The sequence below is a fragment of the Lemur catta genome, chromosome 9 (genome assembly GCF_020740605.2).
Source record: "Lemur catta isolate mLemCat1 chromosome 9, mLemCat1.pri, whole genome shotgun sequence".
NCBI classification, from domain to species: Eukaryota; Metazoa; Chordata; class Mammalia; order Primates; family Lemuridae; genus Lemur; species Lemur catta.
Genome location: NC_059136.1, coordinates 34,094,979 through 34,113,428, shown reverse-complemented (window position 1 = coordinate 34,113,428; position 18,450 = coordinate 34,094,979). Strand labels below are relative to the sequence as shown.

The window sequence follows — 18,450 nt, the reverse complement described above, 5'->3', positions numbered from 1 at the left end:
AGAGGACAGGCTGTAATCTTGTACTTACAGCATGATTCATTGTAATTTAGGAGGGGAGAGGAACCAACTTTCCCTGGGACAGCTGTGAAAGCTTCACTGAGGTTGGGACCTTTGAGTTTGGTCTTGAAAGGAAGGGGGAAGGGCCAAGAAGAAAAGGCACAGGGCCACAGGGAGGGGACTTTGTGACAGGCTGAGATTGTAAAGGACCTCACATGCCATGCTAAGGAGTTTGAACTTGCTTTCTGAAGGCAACCATAAGAGAAGCTTCTCGCCACAGGGGACACATAATCAGATATGTTTTATATCAAGATCACTCTGACTACAGGGTCTAACATGGACTACAGTGGTAGAGAGAATGGAGGCCAGCAGACCAGTTAAGAGGCTTCCGTGGGGTCGAGGAGAGAGATAATGAGACCCTGGTCTAGGAAGCTGGTAGTGAAGATGAAGAACAGGCACCAGAATTAAGATACTTACTGATGTATTGATAGAACCTACAGGAGTTTATAACTAGTTGAATCTGGGGGAAGAGGAAACGGGCTGTGAGGCATAACCCCGAGGTTCCTGACTTGGCAGGCTAAATGAATGGTGTGACACCATCTGATCCCAACACCTTTACACAGTTTTCATTCCTGTTCCAACCTTTATCCCTGTAAATGTACATTGCTTTAATTGGTATCTTCAGATATGTGCAACTATTTCCCAACACTTTTTCATATTTCTACACAGTCACATCTATCATATTTCATCATGTTGAAATAGCTCAGTTTCCTTCAGTTGCTAAAGGTCCACACCCTCCATGCCTGGTTTACCCTAGACTCACTGGGCTCAGGGCATTTTGCAAGGGATGAATTGAGCCAGGAAAGAGAGGCTTTAGGCAAAAGGTGTTGGAAAAGTGTGGTCTCAAGGCCCAGAGAAGCTGCAACTCTCCTGGGATAGGCTTGGGCAACTATTGCTGCATTGAATGTAGAAACTGCAGAGCTGTGGAAAAAAACTTGTCATCCACTGGGATCCTGAGGTCTAATTCTCTATGAGAGCTGGTTCTCATGTGCTAACCCCTCTCATCTATTCATTCATTTATTCACTCATTCCACAAAGCATCCTTGCGAAACAGAGGGCAATACAGCAGAGCTGAAATCACCTCGAAGCTCTGGATGTCGTGTGGTCAGGGTTTGAAACCTGCTCTACAATTTACACAAGTTATTCATCCTCTTGGAGCCTCAGTTTCCCCACAAATTTGTTGCAAGGATTAACTCGGATAAAACTTGTAAAACACTGGGGGCTGAACTAGGAATAGATGAAGCTCAATAATTGTTTTCAGTCTTGGTTCCCTCCTTATGCTTTCTTGATTCCTATCACTGTACCCTGAGTTTTTGACCAAACCCTCCAGCCAACGATGCATGAGCTGGAGTTCTGAGCCTGAATCTGCCAGACAGAACTGGGGCCACTCACTTGATCTCTCAAAACTTCCACTTCTTACCTGTGAAATGGGGCTAAGATTCTATCTACCTCACAGAAACTTTGCGAAGCTCTCAGAAATACTATATAGGATTATACTTTCAAAGCCCCAAAACATTGTCATTACTGACTGTTACTCCCGATATAGACATCTTTGTTTTGTTTCTCCCTTAAAAACAAAAACAAACAAACAAACAAAAAACCTATGACCTCAGCATAAGTTCCCTGGATTGTAATTACTGCGTCAAAGGATCTGAACATTATTATGGTTTCTTGATTTGCATTGCCCAGTTGCCCTTAGAAAGGACTCTATCAATATTTGCTGCCATGCTTAACTCAAATACATCATTCAGTATGTTTAAGCACCTACAGTATAGGTTTTGTTGCCTCTGTATCCAGTCTTACTCCTCAATTGAACAGTCAGGGAGTTCTACCAATGACTCTTTGTTCCCTTCCACAGAATGAATACTGAATCCTTGAGGAAAAAGACATCTTCTAAACATTTCCATCATAGGCAGGGACCCCAATGTTACCTTTTGGATGAGGACCCAATGAATATTTAATGAAAGCGGACAAAGACGGGGACAAGAGGCCTGGGAATCCCCTGGGTAGGGCTCAAGCTCATCCAGCATTGAAAGATGACATCAGAGCTGCTATTCAAAAAGACCCAAAGTACGAAAGCAACAAATCAAACCCAACACCTTCCTGTTATTTAGCAAAACATTAACCAATCTCTCAGGAGCCATAAAACTGTCCTATGGCCATATCTCCCCAGAGTTATAAGGTTTATCTGTGAGCCTCCAACACATTTCCAAACATCACACATTTCTCAGAAGTGGGGCAGCTCCAGGTCTCATTTCCCCAGCCCTGCCAGGAAGGAAGGAAGAGTCCCACCGCCTTGCACTGGCGGTTCCCTCCCTGTACCTTGAGTATACTTTCTGGTCTCTTCACGTGGTTGTTTTTTTGGCCTTCAGGGTCAAAGGGGTCCTCCCCATCACCCTTCCTAAAGGCAAACCCCACATCCCCACACTCACTCCCTAGCAGGTCACTGTTTTTTTTTTCCTTCACAGCACTTATCACAAGTTCTAAGTACTTTAATTTTTTAGCTTAAAAATGTTTTAACTAAAAATTAAAAAGAAAAACTCTCACTAAAACGTCAGTTCTGTGAAGGCAGAGACAGAGGCTACTGTGCCCACTGCAATCCCTGCCATGGTGCCCAGCCCCTAGGAGACCCTCCACAAATATGTTGATCAGGTAAAAAAGGGAGGGGGGCCTAAGCAGTAAATGGGGGGCCCCAGTGCCCTATTCACCCGATTATATGAGTAATACATGTTGCAGCAAAAATTTGAAAATACATATGAGCAAAAGGAAAAAATAACACTCATGATCCAACCACCCACACCATGTGGACACCGTTCCAAATGTTTTTTCTACGTCTTTATCTATGTAAAGGTAAGACATATTTTTATATAAATGGTTCATATACTGAATTGTAATCTGCTGTGTTTCATTGCACAGTGAATCTTAATCATCCTTCCTTAATAAAGGAAGTTCAGCTATATTGTTGTTAAAGGCTATATAATACTCCGGCTGTGTAACTAAACCATAAAGTATTTCATAAAGCTAGAGTTCAGCTAATGGGGAGATTTCGTCAATGTCAATAAAGGTAAAATGTTTTATTATAGCACTTCCTCTTGACGAGCTTCCCATTTTTTCCCTCTGTGTTTGTACTGCTTTGGAGCTGTATTTCTACAGAAATGTACTCCCCACCGCCCATTCACCACCTGGAGTTATTAGAGTTCCCATCAACTAGAGAAGTAAAATTGTTTGCAATCGGAAAAGCTGGAGTGTGACAAAGCAGGGATGATGCCTCGGAGTTCAAATCGGGAATCTGCTGCTGATACAGGCGACAGAAATGACAAGTGTGCTTTCTTGCTGAGATATGAAAGGGAAAAAGAGGAAAAGACTTTCTGCTCACCTTCCTTTATCCCTCCCAAGCCCTACCAGGCAGCAAGGTTTTTCCCAAGAGGGACAGACTGGTCCCCAGGGTTAACTCGTGTTGTAAGCAGTTTGCAGCCCAAGCCCATTGCTCCATTTACAGACTCGCCGGCTGCAGAAAAATCCAAGAGGGCACGCTCAGGATGTGCTGCCCTTTCCACAAACAACTCTTTCAGCCCATTGTGTGGTTCCACGGCACAAAGGACTACCCACTTGGCATTTTCAGCTCTGACAGTCCCATACCCTCCACCAGGAAGGGCACAGGCACGGGAGGGAGGTTCTCAATCAATTATAATCCATCAACATCAAGGATAATACACAACTACTATGTATATTAGAAAATGGTAAAAACATGAGAAAATATTTATAAATTAATATTTCCAATCTTCTTTAGCACTATTCTGTTTTTTCCAAAATAGTTATGACCTCCTAACATAGTTTGTATTATGTTTATTGCCTCTCTCCATGAACTAGACCGAAGCTTCATGGCAGCAGGGATTTATGACTGGTTTGTTCACTGATGTGTCTCCAGCCCCTAGAATGATGCCTGGCACATGGTAGGGGCTCAGCTAACATTTGTTGATTGAAAAAGTGTGAATATTAAATTAAAAGAACAAAGCACAAAATTACATATATAATAGAAGGCAAAATTACATATGTGATTATGTATATTTTATGTATATATATTAGATTGTATATGTGATAACATTACATATATAATAGAATATAAAATTACATATATAATTAATATGTAATATGTACCCCAATGGGAAATGGTAGAAAGGATCAGGGCAGTTAAAACTTCAAAGACAACCGGGTGAGACTAGGGATAAAATATTATTCTTGGCCAGATGTGGTGGCTCACACCTGCAATCCCAGCACTTTGGGAGGCCAAGGCAGGAGGATCACTTGAGGCCATGAGTTTGAGACCAGCCTGAGCAACATAGCAAGACCCCATCTCTACGAAAAATGGAAAACTTAGCCAGGCAAGGTGGTGTGGGCCTGTAGTCTCAGCTACTCTGGAGGCTGTGGCAGGAGGATCCCTGGAGCCCAGGAGTTTCAGGCTGCAGTGAGCTATGATGATGCCACTGCACTCCAGCCTGGGAGACAGAGCAAGACCCTGTTTAAAAAAACATATATATATTCTTTTTTATTTTCCTTTAGTATTTTAAACCATTTTGTTTGTCCAGAAAGATGGCATTTGAAAAGGTAAGAGTCTAGACAGGAGGAAAGTGAAAGAGAAGAGGAAGCAGAGGTGGCCAAGGGAGATGGGAGAGAGGCAGATGGAGAGCACAGCAAAAGGCAGGAGGGATGGAAGCAGATAGAAGGCTCCTGGCTGGTAGTTACTCTAGTCATGAAAATAGACTCACGCAGGCAGAAAGAAAACTAGGTAATATGATACAAATAAAGGAAAGCCAGTTTACCTTGAACTTTTAATTACAAGCTCATATCTGTTAAACTATTCCCAGGTTGATAGAATTTCCCCCATTAATTGCCTCAATCAACAAAAGTTTTGGTGAATTTGAGCACAAAGGGGCACTTGGGACAGTTACATGTTACTGTTCTCACCAGTCCTGAGTCTTCTTTTGATCTGCTGCATTAGATGCAGCAGTCCCAATTATACGGTTAATTGATGGGCCACACATTTTCATTGGCCAATTGATCAACCATTCCACCCTGGGTCACGTACTTGGGGGAACACATGGAGCCCAGGAAACAGCCTTCCTTTCCTGGGTATGACAGGCACACTACTCCAGTACAAAGCAACACCCAACTGCAAAGTAAATGATACAGATGGTATGTCCTATAAAATTAAAAGGCAAGAGGCCTTGCCTGTAATCCTAGCACTCTGGGAGGTTGGGGTGGGAGGATCGCTTGAAGTCAGGAATTCAAGACCAGCTTGAGCAAGAATGAAACCCTGTCTCTATAAAAAATAGAAAAACTAGCATGGTGGCACCTGTAGTCCCCGCCACAGGTTGCAGTGAGCTACGATGTCACCACTGTACTCTAGCCTGGGCGACAGAGCAAGATCCTGTCAAACAAACAAATAAATAGCAAGAAGAGTTCCTTCCAGCTTCAGGAGGTCAGGGCAGGGGAGAGAGGGCAGGGAAAGTATGTCCAGGGAAGCCTTGTTCTTCACTTTATCAAATCACAGGGACCCTTGTGCTGTTTGTGGGCTGAATCTTGACCTCTTCACCTGGTCCCACCTTGCACTCGGGATCGCACGCTGCTCTGAATGCCTCCAGCCCCGCTGCTTGCCGGGGCTCTTCATCATGTCCGTGCATTTGCCACTTTGAGCAAACCAGGTCAGGTCCCCTGCTGGGAGTGCTCCCAGGCCCCTGTGCTTTTTGTTTACGGCACATAATCATTAGTGTAATTGTATGGCTATTTGTGTAGTGCCTTGAACACTGTGAGCTCCAGGAGAGCAGAGGCCACACTGTTTTGTCACCACTGTATCCCCAGTGAGAACACTGAGCCTGGCACAAGGCACGCACTCAATAAACAGTGGCAGCTGGTCAAAGAGATGGCATCAATCCAGCCCGAGTCAGCACAGGCCTAGGGTCGTAACCCTACTCTGAATCCCCAACACGGCTACAGCCCTGGAAGAAGGGAATCAGAAAATCAGCACAAAGAGGTAAGATTTAATGCCCACCCCCCAAAGTAGCCTAAATGATCAGGTCACTAGCTGAGTGACTTAGTGTAATATTTTAAATACAGAGCTTTAGACAGAACAAGGGGAATAAGTCAAACATGAACTAAGAGTGTGCAAGAGCTTAGGTTCTCACAGTCACTTTTTGAGGCTACAGAAGGAAAGACACTGCACAAGCCTTTAAGAAACAATAGCCGATATGGTCCAAGAGAAGAAGAAGTGTAACTGGTTTAGCTAGCTTCCTCTCTAAAATCCTGGTGCTGATTTCATGTTAGAACACAGGTTTAATGAGCAGGCATCCTTCATCCCAGTTGTTATGCACAGGGGAAGACAAAGAGGAGAATGTTATCTTGCCCAAGCTCTGGTCTCGTCTCAACCCACAGACTTGGAGAAAATGTTTATAGTGTCCATTTCAGTATTTATTTAGCATTTTTATTTAATAGGCCGCTTGTATTTATCAGTGCCTGCATCAGAGTTCCTGAGTGAATCACCTAATTTCAGAAGTGGAAAGAATTTTGGAATTCATCTTCAATCCAACATTGTATGCTTACGAAAATGCAGGGCCCAAGTGGTTAAGGAACTTGTCCAGGAGCCCCGGGTGGCTTCACAGAAGCACAATCCCCCAGTCCTGGAGTCTGGGCCCAGGGTGAGGTCAAAGGGATTCATGTCTACCCTGTCTGAGAACTGCTGAGTTCATTTACAAAAATTAGTCTGGGTCATTGAGGCATTAACAACATTCTGTAAAATATCTCTACTAATAAGCAGTATGCGGCATTTGGTATGGCATCTGGTGTGATCTTTCAAGATAAAAAGGGGTCGATTAAATTACTATCTTTATTTGGCCCTCATAAAACACAAATCTCTTCCACTATTAAAAAACTATTAGATGGATGTGCTGCATGATGAAGAAATAAGTGGAAATGCAGGTTTTACGGGATTTCCCAACCATCTATAATAGTGGGAGTGGTGTTTTGGTTTTTTCTTTTTTTTTTTGAGACAGTCTTGCTCTGTGGCCTAGGCTGGAGTGCAGTGGCATGATCACAGATCACGGTAGCCTCAAACTCCTGGGTTCAAGCAATCCTTCTGCCTCAGTCTCCTGAGTAGCTGGAGCTACAGGTGAACACAACCACATCTAGCTAATTTTTTAATTTTTTGTAGAGATGGGGTCTTGCTAGGTTGCCCAGGCTGGTCTGGAACTCCTGCCCTCAATCGATCCTACTGCTTCAGCCCCCCAAGTGCTCAGATTATAGGTGTGAGCCACCGCACCTGGTAGGAGTGGTATCTTTCTTGGTAGTAATACCAAACTGCTTACAGAGTTCCTGTAAATACTATTTCCTGCTATTGTGCAGCTGCCCATGGCATTCTCTCTGCGAGGAACACCTTCCCCCACACTCCCACATTTCCTGGCCAAACTCCTACTTACGCATCAATGCTCCAGTCAGAAAATTATATGGACAGTAGATAAGCATTTCAAGGTAACTTAGTTTCTCTCTTTACCTTAAGGTAATGAACAATCCTTCTAGGATATAAGAAAATGACTAACAACGGCAAGAAGCTTGCATACCACTGTGCACTCCGTTGAGAAGTGTTACAAAAACACAAGGTAATATTTTATTAATTTATTTAACCTGATTCCTTTAGACACATAAAGAGTGGTTTTGATGGATGAATCAACCAACCCAAGATTAATAGCCTGGCATGCTGTACTCTTTTCTCTGTCCAAGCCACAAGCCAAAGGAAACTCAGCCTCAATTTACAACTTTGCAAAATATGCTTTTGAATGTGGACTCCTGAATCTGCTGCGGTTATTAAAAGGATGGCTGCATCTGTCAGGATGGGATAGGTTATGCTATGGTAACAAATAACCCCCAAACTCAGCCCTAAAGATGACCACAATGGTCTCTCTGGGGTCAACAAGGAAAACCCAGCAACCCCATCTTTCTGATCTTTTACCTGACAATCTGGGTTAGCCAATTCTGTGGCTGACATCAGTTAGAAGAGTATGACCCCTTCCTTTCCTCTAGCGGCCTCCGGAGCTGTCCTGCAAAGTGCAGTGCGGATTAGAAGTGACAATGTTTGTAGAACGCCCGGGGTACTGCCTGGCATATATTAATAGCCAGTAAATGCCAATGATGGCTGCTACCACTGTCATTACCATTATCCCCACTCCTCTTCACATCACAATCATGATACTGTTATTATAATTCTCACAGAGCAATGTTTCCTAAACATGTCCTGAACATCACCTGGAGAGCTTAAAAAACTACTAAGGCTTATGTCCCATCCCCAGAGCTTGTGAATTAATTCACCTAATATGTTATCAGGTTATTCTAATGTGCAGACAAGTTGGGAACCAGTGTTATAGAGGCAGCAAAATTCATATACATGCATAAATATATTCGTATTGCACACACACACACACACACACACACACACACACACACACATGCCTGCTCCCAGGTTCCATGAATCTTGCTCCCTCTATGACAGTAGCAGTTACATCCATTAGGGTGAGCTAGGTTATGCTGTGGTAACAAACAGCCCCTAAATCTCATCCCTAAGGACAACCACAGTGGTCACCCTGTAGGGTGGCAATGAGCCTGGCAACCCTGTTTTTCTGGTCTTCACCTGACATTTAAGCCTATGCATTTTACCCTTAGACCTTCTCATGTTCTATTTACTTTTACTTTATACCTTTTCCAAGGTCCAATTGAAGAAATTGCCTGGCCCAGAGTAAATCAGAACCCAAAAATTATACCGACCTGGACAGACTGGGGGGAAATATGGTTAGAGGAGGGCCAGTAGAGGCTGTCAGTAATTAGGACCATGCTTTGCTCAACTCTCTATCCCCAAGCCCCAAAGCAAAGCAGACAACTTGACAGAAATGTGGATAGGTAAACTAATTATCATCAGTAATAACCTGGAAAAAAAGCAGACACAAGAACTCAAAAAGCACAGAATCTAAGTTGAAAACCTTATTCATCTACTTGTCATCAACCACCATTTGGATTTCCCCCGTTTTGATTAATTTCTCCCAGGACGAAATTATATCTGCTGGGGCAGAAAGGAAGTAAGTGAGGTCAGTAGACCTATGAACTAGTGAGAGCCTTTTCACCTGGCAGCGAAGTGCAGGACACACACACTGGACGCAGGGAGCCGTATGAACACATTCTGCCAGCAGCACACAAATGATTTTCAGCAAATCATCTTCCTGCTCTGTCAGATGTTATGTCTCTGCAGAGTCTGGAGAGAACCAGAAAACCCAGCTTGTTTGCCCTCATTTTGGCAGTTTAATTTAGGAATCACACTGGCTTTACATAAACCACCCAAAAAAACAGTATTCTGTATTTTGAAGGCACAAGTGAACTTGGGCCCGAGGGAAAGCAGCATTGTATACGATTGCATAATAGCTACTCTATTCCTTTAAAACCTAATGGCATTCACAGGCATTGTTGGTTAACAATGGTTCTACTTTTCTCAGAAGCTCATTCAATTTTCTGTTGTTTACCTGAACCTGGAAGAGGAGTTTTCTTCCCATCTATAGTTGGTTAAAGAAAAAAAGCAGGCAGGATTCCACTAACAAAAGCTTGAAATGAAAAGCAGTGACTACTCCCAAGGCCCTGCTTGTTGTAGAAGAGTCACTAAACAAATCTTTTAAGGGTCTCTATTAATGATCTATTTCAGCGGTCCTCAACCTTTTTGGCACCAGGGACTGGTTTCATGGAAGATAAGTTTTCCACGGATGGAAGGAGGCGGGGGGCCAGGGGGTTGTAGGAGGAGGCAGAGCTCAGGTGGAGATGCACGGCCCTGTTTTCCTACCAGGCCATGGACAGGCACCAGGGGTTGGGGACCACAGATCTATTTTCTCTACTACTATCACAAAAAAGGAAAGGAAGTAGTGTGAGAGCCACAGCCACAGACAGACCTGGTTTGCTTGCTAGGTGTGTAACTGCCTCTCTGGACTTGTTTCCTCATCTGTAAAATAGAAATAATTACGTACTTGGCAGGGATATTATGAGAACTAACTACAAAAATACATGCAAAGTGCCTACCATCCAAGAAATGCAAACGCCTTTCCTCAGGAAGCTCACTGGAAGGTGAGTTTCTAATGAGAAGAGGTAATGCCTGACTCATCTCTGCATGGTGATCTAGCCCACTAAGACTGTCGTTGCCTCTTTGCCAACATCTTTGCTCCACTCCTCCCCGACAAGAGGCATCCCTCCCTCACGCACACCTCATCTCCAATTCCAGGGACAGGTCCTGAATGGTCTGAGCCAATCGGTGTTATCCTATTTCCCCGGCCACCCTGACTGGTTAAGAGATGGATGTATGTCTTGAGATGATCCAATCCAAAGGAAGCTCAGAAAATTTGTTCAGTGGCTATGGGGAGAGATGGTAGCTCTCTCCTCTCTCACTACGATGAAGGAAGTCAACCTGAGAACAAAGCCAATGAACAGAAGTGCAGAGCTGAGAGAATCACAGAGAAAAGAAGCTGGAACCCTGATCAAAGTGTGCCTGAAACCTATCCCACCTCTCCACTTTCGGGTTACATGAACCACTTCACTGCTTCTATTAATTATCCCATTTAACGAGGATTTCTGTCACTTGCAACTCAAAGCATCCTAACTGACACATCCTGGAGTGTGGCTGAATAAATCACTGAATGAAAGATCCTGCAAAAATGTCATCACACTTCCCATGATTTAACTCAGACTTCAAGTTCCCTGGGAGCAGAAGCCCTATCCACCTTGGTCACACGGGACCTAACAGAGTTTCTGTACCCAGGCCCTCAGTGCCAGGGCCTGGGACCTCAGGCAAGTTACTCAACTCTCTGAGCCACAGTTTCTCTCTCTGACAAACACAATTAACGAAATTAACTTTAAAAATTTTTAAATGCAACTATAAACAGGGAGAAAAGATTGAAAGGCCATATACCAAGATACTCATAGCAATTAGCCCTAGGTGGTAAGATTATTAGGAGGACTTGCCTTTTTCTCTTTGTTGTGCATATTTGCATTTTCTATAATCAACATAAATCGGTTGTCTAATAAAATGAAAATAGAAGTGGGGTGATGACAATTAAAGTGTCTAACCCAGCGCCTATGACATAAAGTGGGAACCCAGCAAATGTCTCTTCTCTATGAATGCCCTTCAGACATTAGGAAACAGCTATCATGTGTCTCTTCTGTCTCCTATTTCTTGTTAAATATTTCAGCTAATTTAATAGCATCCTTATATGACTTGATTCCAGGGCCCTCTCCTATCCCTCCTCTCTGCAAAGGCTCCATCTGTTCAAACCCCACTCCGGGTATTGTATAACCAGCTTACAGAATCAGCAGCACGCCCTTGTTTGCTCATTCATCTGTTAATTCATTCACCGAGTAAACACTGATTAAAAACCTACTATATTGGACATTCTTTGCTTTTTGCCTACCCACCATTCACAAATGCTTCCCTGATTTCCCTGGGAGATGACCGCCTTCCCTCATTCTCAGTCCTTGTGCCCAGAGGTGCAGACCCCACCATAGCTTCTTAAGGGGGACAGGCAGTTGATCCAGGATGGCCAACCAGAGCATGGCATTCACCTGGCCACAGGGATTGGTTCAGGAATGTACAGGTTACCCAGAAAAGACCAATCAGAGACAGTGAGACTCAATTCTAATACTTGTCAAACTATTGGGAAAGTGGACTTTTTTACCTCCTGCTAGAACCACCAACAGCCACCTTGCATCACAATCCAAAATTAAATGTAGGCAGCACTAAGAAATGGTGAAAAACTGTGTAAGCCTTGGCAACACTGCAAGCCTTGGATCCTCCGTGCCTTAGGTTCCATCCCTAGACTTTTCAGTTACATAAACCAACAAGTCCCCTTTCTGTGGAAGCCAGTGTGAGCTAGGATTCTGTTTCGAGGTGGACAGAATCCTGACATGAAATCCAAAGTGCTGGGGCATATGCCGCATACTGGCTATACCCAGGTAAGGCAAGACGATCCATGCCATCTTTCCAGGCACTCACAGAAAGCTATAAACAACTGCAATTATTAAAGCCAATAAGATAATTGCTTCAATTAAATATTAATACTACACAGTGCAATATGAGCACAGGAAGGGTGAGTTGGTCAGGGAAGGCCTCACGCAGCAATAGCATTTCAACCTACTCTCTAATCTCTAGTCAGGCAGTGAAGATAGAATTACTGTTTGGAGGAGTCAGATAACACTGTTGGTTCACGTTCTTCTTGCAGTAAACTAAAACCACTACAGCCCACACTGCACATAGGGCCAATGCTACTTAAAGTGCTTAACAGCGCTCTCTGAAGGAGCCTGCAAAATACCGTCTCAAGAGACCAACGAAGTGCCAAGGTCAAACAACTCTCACTTACAAGTAGTTCATCTGAATGTTACAGATGATGTTACACTCTTACATAATACCCAGGTCACTTTATGGGATTTTGATTCTATAAGCTTAAGTGTTCATTCCACTTTTCTTGCCCATTTGGATTATTGCTGATCAAATCAGGACAGCATCATAACAACAGCCCTTTCAAGATGAATAACCTACTTACGGAATTTATTTCCAAAGGATAACAAGGCAGAAGGAAGAGAGAAAGCCTCTGGTTCTATAAAACATTTCACGATGGATTAGAAATGTGGCTGATTGCAGAAAACAACAACAACACAAAAGCACCACTGGGAGTATCTATTTTGCTAAAAAAGGCTCTAAAAATCACTATTTTCAAGTGAACAGAAGCAAGTATCTCTTAGACCTTTGATGATGCATACTTCACGGGAAAGTTGTAAAGATAAAATCATTCTAAAAAGAAGGACACCGCAGGACAAATTCTCCTTGCCTTTGTTGTTTCTAAGCATATAAGCTATTCGTTTGGTCCAGAAACACAGCTCCAACTTTCCAGAGCAAAGAATCTTACAGTTGAAAAACTTAATAGACAATACTTCTATGAGGTCTCAAGAGAGGTGCCAGGGATTTAGTGGCAGGAGGGAAAAAGGCTTGAGATGCCTTCCAGATAACTCAGATTTCTAAGAAGCAGCTGGGTTACCCCTGTTTCTAAAATACCTTTAAGACTGTCATTGAATTCCACTTCCTGTACTTGCATGCCACAGGACTTGGCACAACTACCAGACCTCTCCTCTTCTTGAAAACGGGATTATCATTTATCACACATTTCCGGGACAGCTCTATGTTCCAGATAGCGCCGGGCACTGGAGAGACCTTCCGTGTTATGGATGTGTGAGGACTAAGCCAGCTAACACAGGTGCCTGCTGCTTGGCAGGTGCTCAGTAAATGTTGGTTTCCCATTGGAGATTAGCAACCCCACCTAGGAGATCTGCTGACCTCCTTTAAAAATGGGAAGTTATATTTTGTTTTGTTTTGTTTTTAAATGTCCTGTTGTCTCTTCCTGCCCCTGTGATATCACACATGACATTACTACTTCCTGAAAATTCCACCCCTGCGTGCACAAAGTTTTTTTTTTAACTAATTTGTTTTTAATAGAAAAAGTACTATATGCTTATGCTTAAACTTTCAAAAAATATATATATATAAAAGGACATACAGCAGGATATCTTCCACCCACCCCAGACTCACAATCCCCCCAGCTTTGGCTTTTCCCCATACGGTAGTCTCTTAGTTGCCTTTTTTTTTTTTTTTTTTGGTGTCCTTTTAGCATTAGTCAAGGCATAATCAAGCATGTGTACGAGTGTGGGTGGGTATGTGTAAGCACTTATACCACTCTCTTGTTTTTCCACACTTGGGAGGATACCACATATACTTTCCTGTATATTGCCTTCTTTAAAAAAAATTAAGAATGTATCCTGGAAATCATTTCTCCTTAGCATATACGACCTACTATTTTAAACAGTGGCAGAGCATTCAATCAATGCCTTATTGACATACACTTAAGTTGCTTCCAGGGTCTACTCCAAATAATGCTGCAATGCATATAGGTTAACATGCATCTTCACACACATGTGTAACTATAGGAATGACAGGATTTATAAGACAAAATCCTTAAAGTGTAATTGCAAGATCAGAGGGCATGTGCACTTAAAATGTTGGTAGACAGTGCCAACTGCCCTTCAAAGAGGTTGTACTAATTTTCCCTCTCACCAACAGTGTGATGTGTATGCCAGTTTCTCCACCCACATTCACAAAAGGTTGTTTTGTTTTGTTTTTAAATATAAAAGAAGAAAGAAGGGCAGAGCTCCACTCCTGTCCCGTTGTCTCTTCTTGCCCCTGTGATACCACACGTGACATTACCACTTCCTGAAAATTCCACCCCTGGATGCACAACCCAGAGATCAGAGTTTAAAATAAAATAAATGTCAAAGGCAGCGGTGTGCTGGAGCCAGTTCATACTGGCTCAAGAGTCCTGACTGTGTTCATCTCTTTCAAACTCCATGTTCAGTGACATCATATTGGTAGTTTGAAATTAGTCATGGTGTAAGCAGTTACACCCGAGGAATCAGCAAATGCTACAAATCAGGGCTTCTTTTCTTTCCCCAGAGAGATTGCTGTAAACATTTACCAGTACATCAATGCATACTACAGTGGAAACTGAGGCTGTGTTACCCTTCTTTGAATATTTCACCCTTTATGCTAACTTGGTCACAAATTCTTGGAACCTAAGAGATGGAGGAGATCTGAAAGGATATCTAATCCTTATGTCTTCTAATACTGCTTTTCCATTAGTCCCTCATTGAAGACATAAATAGTACCCTCTTTGTCACTTTACAATTCTTTCATACTTCCACCTTTCTATCACTTTGTGCTTATTCTTGGTGATTTCCCACAGTGTAGTAAATTGCAAATACAGTCTCTAGGCCACACCAGACAGGCTGGCATCAAATCCTAGCTCCAATACTAGTTGTGTGTCCTTGGGCAAGTGGCTTAAACTGCTATGTCTTAGTTTCCTTGTCAATAAAATATGGATAATGATAATAATGTCTCCTCATAATTTTGTTCTGAGCATTAAATGAGGTAATGCAAGTAAAGTACACAGAACAGTGGCACATACTATGCACTTAACAAATGTTAACCATCATTGTCTTCCAGCTCACTAATTCTCTCTTTAGCTATATCAAATCTGTCATTTAATGCTTTTGTTAGATTTTAACTTTAATGACTATTTTTCATTTTAAATTTGGCAGCTTTCAAATCAACCTATTCTTTTTTCATCTTTCTTTACATTTCTATATCATCTTTAGTTCCTAATCATCTTAAATATACTATTGTATAGTCTCCTTTAGATGTGTTTGTTAGTTCCCACTTGGAGCAGTTTGTATTCTGAATAGTTTATAGTTTTTAATTGTGAACTCATCTTCAGAGAAGGTTGTTTTTCTGTGGGAGTCCTGTTAGGTACAGGTTATTGAAATATCCCTATGGAGTGATTTTGTGTTTGTGGTAGGGTTTTTTCGTGGTACTAGACCAGTTTTTATATTAATTTTTCAGGTTGAAGGGTCTCATACTTCATAGGTAATAAAGATACAGATTCCACAACTACATATGGCACAGTCCTTGGTTTTTAATTTCTTGCTGGTGACTTTCTTCCACTCAAGGCAAGCTTCCTCTCTATTTCTCCAGGCAGTGGAGTTTTTCTAGCCCCTTTTCATGTAGAGGTCAGATCTTCAAGGCTCCATGGCACTCAATTCTACCTTGAGCCCAGGCCTCATTTCTAGACCCACTGTGGCACTAAAACTTTAGCCCCCATACTCTATAGCTTATATCTAGGTACAAAAGCCCCAGGAGTGGTCATGGCTTCAGCTCACATGCAACCATTTGGCTTAAATTCTCTCTTCACTTTTGACACTTGTGGATTTGCCTTTCTTATGAGTTCCCCTAGATACAATTCTCACATTTCAATCAACTCTGCATTCACATCAGGAAGGACTCACACAAATCAGCTCAGTTCACCACATTGCCAGAAGTGTTCCAGGTCACCAAATCTAACATAACCACTTACCCACACTTGAGTTCTAGTCACATTAAAATTGCATCTTACTCAAGGGTTTGCTTCTAAAGTCAGTGTATAATATTAAAATTAAAAGGAATCAAAATTCCCCTTGAAAAATCCCACAATAAGGTCTCATGTTGGAGACAGACCATCTCTCATGAAGTCCAAGAAAGCCAGTTTTTACTGCAGCACTGGATTTGGTTTCTTAGGTTGAGCACCATATGAAATAGCTGGCTTGGATTTAGGGGCCATCTTGTGTGATAATTAAAATCTATAAACATGAGAAACACACTCAATGGCACAAGATGCTCACACTCTGAAAAGCCATGGGAACAAAGACCAACAGACGGAACAGCAGATCCAAGTCTGCCATTCACACTCACTCCAAGAGAGACGCCTGTTGGGTGGAAGGACAGGATCACCCATGCTATTTAAAGTGTTGTTTTTATCTCTACTTTGTTTTGTTTTTGTTAAGCAAGTATATTTGGATCTGGAGAAGGTAGAAGCATGAATCTAAGATGACAGATGTCAGAACAGTGGTTATCTTTGGGGGACTACAAACTGCAAAAGGGCATGAGGGAACATTCTAGAAAGATGGAAATATTGTATATCCTGATTTGGGTGGTGGTTAGATGGGTGTAACACATTAAAAATATATCCAGCTGTATGATTAAGATTTGTGCATTTTACAGGATAATATACAAATATATATAAGTTATAGCTTGATCAAAATAACAATTAAAAGCATGCCTGAACAGAGACTGCTGCGTAGCATTCTGCCAAGGGTCCCCATTCTATGATTAAGCCTCACTGGAGGCTGACTAGTCAAATGGAGGGTAGTGAGGAGACCACGAAACACAAGAAAAGAAGAGGTAGAAAATAAAAGTACCCTGTTGAGGGTAGAGGGCACCCAAGCTCAAAGAGTTGATGGTTTTCCATGAGGGTCCCTATAGAGGTGACCAGACTGTAGTGGTTAAGATCACTGGCTTTCCATCTGGACTGCTTGGATGTGAATACAGGCTCTACCTCTTACTAACAGAGTGCCCTTGGGCAAGTTACTTCTTTATTTTTTTTTAATTTATTTATTTTAGAGACAAGGTCTAGCTCTGTCACCCTGGCCAGAGTGTAGCGGCCCAGTCACAGCTCATTATAACCTCAAACTCCTGGGCTCGAGTGATCCTCCTGCTTCAGCTTCCTGAGTAGCTGGGATTACAATCACAAACCATCAGAGCCCTATAAGTTTTTATTTTTTGCTATGTTACCCAGGCTGGTCTCAAACTCCTGGCCTCAAGCGATCCTCCTGCCTCAGCCTCCCAAAGTGCTAGGATTACAAGTGTGAGGCCCCATACCAGGCCACCTCTCTTCTTTGAACCTCAACTTTGTAGGGCTGTTATGAAGCTTAAACAAGTTAATTTGGGTAAAGTTTTAGCATAGGGTCTAAATATAGTAAATACTCAATAAATATTAGCTATTATACTTATTACCGATGATAGGTAGCTAGAAGTGTCTTAGTCCCTCCAAAATTACAGATCTTATTTAAATTAATTTGACTTGGTAACCTATAAGTTCTCAGCAAATATTCATGGAGTGAATGAAAGAATGCATATGTGTTCTGATTTCAACACAGGCAGAAAGTTCTTATTTCTACATCACCTGACCTTTACCATCCACTTTAATTTTCCCTTATAATGAAGTGGTTCAGAGTACAGGCTCTGGAACCGGATGGCCAGGGTCAGATTCCAGCTGTGTTACTTACCAACTTGGTAACCTTGAATGAATTATTACTCAAACTCCAGGCCTCAGTTTCTTCTCCTGTAAAAGAGGTATAACAAGGGATTAAGCAAGTTACAACAGTCCTTAGCACACAAAAAGCTCTCAGTTAATCTGAGCCACTATTATTTTTTTCCCATACTAGAGGTGTGGTCTAGTGCTAACAACTTCAAATAGCATTTATATAAAACATAGTTTACAGAATTGTTTCACACTTTTTTCATTTAATGCTCAAAATAGTCTTGTGTATTACAAATAAAGATGTGGAGATTCAGAGAAGTTAAGTAACTTGCTGAAGGTTACACAACAAGCAAGATTGAAACCGAACTCCTATGCCTGAGTGACAGTTTGGCAGGACTGAGTTGTCCCAGGGGAAGAGGGTGAGGCCAGAGCTATCCTTTGAAATGCAGAATTCTAAGATAAAGGATGTTGGAACCTGAGGCTGCAGAGGCAAGTCTTGGTCCCAGCAAAATGCTCAGCCCAAATTGCATTTGAACTGGTCTTAGTCATTCTGCCCCCTGAATCACTTCCTGTTTTAGGTTTCTCCTTTGCAGAGAAAGGAAAACAAATACGTACATTATACCAGCCTTGTCACCCTCAAAGACCTCTT

The 18,450-nt window shown here is 42.3% G+C and overlaps 1 protein-coding gene and 1 long non-coding RNA gene across 5 annotated transcripts in view; both read right to left on the bottom strand.

Moving 5' to 3' along the window:
• CYRIB (CYFIP related Rac1 interactor B) overlaps positions 1–18,450 on the bottom strand; it is a 150,847-nt gene that overhangs the window by 97,208 nt on the left and 35,189 nt on the right. Inside the window, exon 3 of one of the 4 annotated variants that reach the window (XM_045561460.1) lies at positions 17,827–17,882. The exons of 1 other annotated variant lie outside the window; for it this stretch is intronic. In XM_045561460.1, the coding sequence (XP_045417416.1) occupies positions 17,827–17,882 (56 nt within the window). Of the gene's footprint in view, positions 1–17,826; positions 17,883–18,450 lie in introns of those variants that run through there. 2 more of the 4 variants (XM_045561463.1, XM_045561464.1) reach the window with 2 other exon arrangements.
• Positions 8,113–10,057, bottom strand: LOC123644997. The gene is made up of 3 exons (XR_006737359.1): positions 10,029–10,057; positions 9,219–9,346; positions 8,113–8,144 (listed from the first exon to the last, which is right to left on the bottom strand). It is a non-coding gene; the product is annotated as an uncharacterized LOC123644997 (long non-coding RNA).